The sequence below is a fragment of the Polistes canadensis genome, unplaced genomic scaffold, assembly GCF_001313835.1.
Source record: "Polistes canadensis isolate GaletaPanama2010 unplaced genomic scaffold, ASM131383v1 scaffold_70, whole genome shotgun sequence".
Lineage (NCBI taxonomy): Eukaryota > Metazoa > Arthropoda > Insecta > Hymenoptera > Vespidae > Polistes > Polistes canadensis.
In genome coordinates, this window is record NW_014569617.1 from 41,908 (window position 1) to 45,969 (window position 4,062).

The window sequence follows — 4,062 nt, forward strand, 5'->3', positions numbered from 1 at the left end:
TAGAAAATATATATATATATATATATATATATATTTTCTAGCTTTTTATATTAATCGATGATTTAAATATATATGATAGATTTGAAATATTATAAATATTTATGCCGTTGTTCCGTAAGAAAAATAAAATTTATTGAACCGCACCCCGTAAAAATTTAGAGAGAGAGAGAGTGGTCTAACATTATTTATTTTATACAAGCGTTTTCGATTATTTTTATTGATATTTATTTATATGCATGAATGAAAAAGTAATACATGTAATATATGATGCAAATAAGATATTTTTTTGGTTAGAATATATTATACTCTCAAAGCTATTGTCCTTGTGAGAGTCAATACGAGATAAAGGATCTAGGTGAGGGACACTATCCTAGACATATAACAGTATCCAGCTGCAAACCGAAAACATGTCAGGATAAATTTAATTCATGTAAATTGTTAAAATATATGGTGAGTTGGATGTTTATGTTATTACAATATTTCATCTATTTTATTTTATTAACTAAACAAAGTATATGTACATTAGAATGGTTGTTAAAGGATTATTAGGAATTATTCAGGATAAAATATAAAATGTAATAATAATTAATTCATGAAGATATTTTGATTTATCTTCTGACTGAAAACGATATTTTTCAGATACACATTCTTAGCGAACGAGATACGACCACTTTGATGGAAGATGACAGTTACATGGATGATAATGCACCACTTCCTGAATCGCTTCGTCACAAATGGCAATTGAAACCAATGTACGTTGCGGTTGCTTGCGTGTCCGAAACATAAAGAAATAAAAGAATAAGAAAAAGAAGAAATTAAAAGAAAAAACAAGTTCAACGATCGATAAGTAGAAAAGTGGACAAATAAAATACTATAGTCAAGAAAAAGAAAAGTAATAGATGTAATAACAGTAATATATTATCATGATGTATCACGCATTTATATGTATATACACGCACATATATAGGGTGTTTTATTTGAATTAAACATCGTTAGTAATATTAACAAATATTTCAATAAATCTTGATATTGAAATTATCAAAATTCTTAGAAAAATATAATCTTGGAAAGTTTTCGTTCAAATATATTTTTTCTTGCCGTTATTATTATTATTATTATTATTATTATTGATCTTTATAGTAAATAATGAAGATTATAATAGGACACCCTATACGTATATTCGGATCCTTTGGAATATCATAGACAAGTATTTGAAAAGTGCATACTAGAAGCCTAAGAAAAATCTACAAGGTATATCAATAAATCCTGCTGTGAGTTGCACCATGTCGTAAGAGACGAACGAAATCGCGTACACGGAAAGCCACTACGCATTTTTCTCATCCGAAGCAACTTACCCATTTCACCCTAGAGATTTTTTGTGGGAGAGAATCGCCTGCGAAAGACTCGCCTGAGTTATACGAATTAATTATAATCATTTTCAAAAAACTGTTATACTATAAGAACGAAAAAGAGAACCGCACTGAAAAAATATTTAGAATAGTCTAATATATTCTCTATAAATTCTCTTTAATTATTTTTATTTATTTATTTATGCACGGATATACTATGACATGTTACGTAATATAAAACATACAATGATTAATATTTCATTAAATATTTGATTTTTAAAAGAACTTTAATATAATTTATTAGCTTTTTGAAAGTTGACTAATTTTGCAATCAATTTTAGTATCGGTGGTTTCCTCGACGACAGATTGTAATTTCAATAACTCTCTCTATCTCTCTCTCCTCTTCTATGCATATTTGGCCATTAGTGTTTCCGAGAGTTCAGGGTAATTTTATCAATTAACAACATATATCTATAGTGTCTGCTACTTCGGTTTGCTTCTCCGCGTTGATGTTGTTGTTCTTCTTCCTGTGGGAAGTCGAATGACATTTTCATCTCGTTACATTATTAAACAGAATTTCTTTGTCTTAACGAAATTTTGTTAACAATTTTCTCTCGCGATGTAATTATTCATTCTGCCGAAAATAAAACTAATAATAATAATAATTCAACTGTTAAGAAACTTACGTAATATTAAATTCACATATTCATACACACATCTGCATTTGTAAAATTTGATTTTACTTTCTTATTATGAAAGTATTATAATTCATTTATATCCCCAAAATGAATTTATGCTTATCGTAGTATAATTATGAAAATATACCTAAATTTCATATGCAATTTTTTCGATAAATTATGTTTTATAGATAATTAATAATAACGAGTAATTATCGACGATCCGTCAAAAGAATTATTTTATAAGTATTCACGTATTTCAAAGTTATCAATATAATAACATTTTAACAAATGAGTTAAATCATCCGACGATTATTCGACCTTGACCAGTCAACCGACGAACATTTGAACGATCGTTTGAGCTCGAAAAGCCTATATTCTTGCTTGCTGCATTCGCGTGTACTTTTTCACGCATAAACACGCCCACATATAAGACGGATTTATATAATATAATATATACATATATAAATATGTTGTATATATTAATACAGACAAACACAGTTCTACGATCTTTACGAATTCATTCATTCCAATCTTCACTTTATAAATATCTCTTCTCTTTCTGACAATGAATTTATTTCATTGAGAACCTTTTAAATGATGTTAAATACAATCATGTACATATTTAGAATATTTCGTATAACTCGTTAATTGAAATTCGTAAAGCATAGAAATGTGTATATGTGCATATGTATAGGACATATATACGTACATAACGATAATCGTTGTTGTGAAAAATGTGAATCTTTTATAGCTCTCCACAGAGACATTAAAAGAACAATATTTACAAGGAGACAGTCTCACCGAATTCCTCTCGTAGGAGCTGTTATATTCTATAGACTTTTTCGCGACAAAGGAAAAGGTTGACGTACTCCGGATGGATCTTGAATCCTCGTAGGTAACGTGTGTCCCACGAGTATTTTCTTATTTTCCTTTTTTTCTTTCGAATCATAAAAGTTATAAAAGTCAAATTTGGTCATTGAATTTTTCTAGATTCTATCCAATAAGTTTATTCAATTTATCTATTTGAAAAAGAAAACAATTGTTTAAAGAAAAAAGGAATACACTCTCCTGGTAGCTTATACAAACTCAAACCCATCATCGTCTTTCGACCGGTTGAAGATAGGAAAATACGAAGTGGTCGAAAAAGATAATGCACGTTTAAAGCCGGTCAAAGCTTATACCCATTTACCTGTATGAAATGGTAAATGAAAAATCGAACAGAATGTAAACGGTAGCTCAAGTGGTTATATCCGCACTTGACTCCGGAAAGTCGACCAGAGTGCTTCGAGAGTGTTTGAGTTAAGTGTTATGCACTGGAAAAGGATAATAGGAAAGAGTGTGGGTTGCTTGCGTTATCGGAGTGTATCGTATCGTTCGACGAAAAACAGAAAAAAAAGATGATGACGATACAAAATTCATCCTAGCGTCCTTTGAATATTAACACGCGCAAACAACATTTTCTAGAAAAAAGAGAACAGAAACGAAGAATGATGACAAAATTGTATTATCTTTCCTCATTGTCAGCTGATTGCTAGATAATTTTCCATTGTTTAAACAATTGGTAGATTTGTACATAATTTTGGGGGGTCTATGTATAGGAAACGAAAGACCCGTTTGCACCCGTTGCAACGATAACAAATATACATACAAATGGCATAACGCGACAATACTATTCTGTATCTTTTGTTTACAGTTAAATTCGCTTCAATGCAAAAGCATTTTAGTCGGGTCATTATCGTTACGATAACTGGATTATACATTGCACTGTCGTTCTAACATTTTTAATGGAAAAGCATTTAAGTGGACACACGTGAATGCAAATTACAATTACTTAATATGTATCTCTACGTGAATGTACGTGCACATGTTTAATCGTGTGCGTATCTCGCGATATTATTAATGTGCTCTTCGTGAAATTTCTCCTTTCTCTCTCTCTCGCTCTCTCTCTCTCTCTCTCTCTCTCTCTCTCTCTCTCTCTCTCTCTCTCTCTCTCTCTCGTTTTCTATCCATCTCACTCTTTCACTCACATCTAC

The 4,062-nt window shown here is 30.4% G+C and overlaps 1 protein-coding gene across 2 annotated transcripts in view; it reads left to right on the plus strand.

Annotated features, from left to right (window-relative positions):
* The window catches only part of LOC106786266 (prothoracicotropic hormone-like), a 6,647-nt gene extending 5,714 nt beyond the window's left edge, over positions 1-933 (plus strand). For both annotated transcript variants that reach the window (XM_014747460.1, XM_014747461.1), the window contains 2 exons: positions 295-450; positions 640-933. In XM_014747460.1, the coding sequence (XP_014602946.1) occupies positions 295-450; positions 640-786 (303 nt within the window). In that variant the 3' untranslated portion in view covers positions 787-933. The remainder of the gene's footprint in view (positions 1-294; positions 451-639) is intronic.
* Positions 934-4,062: the final 3,129 nt, after the last annotated feature.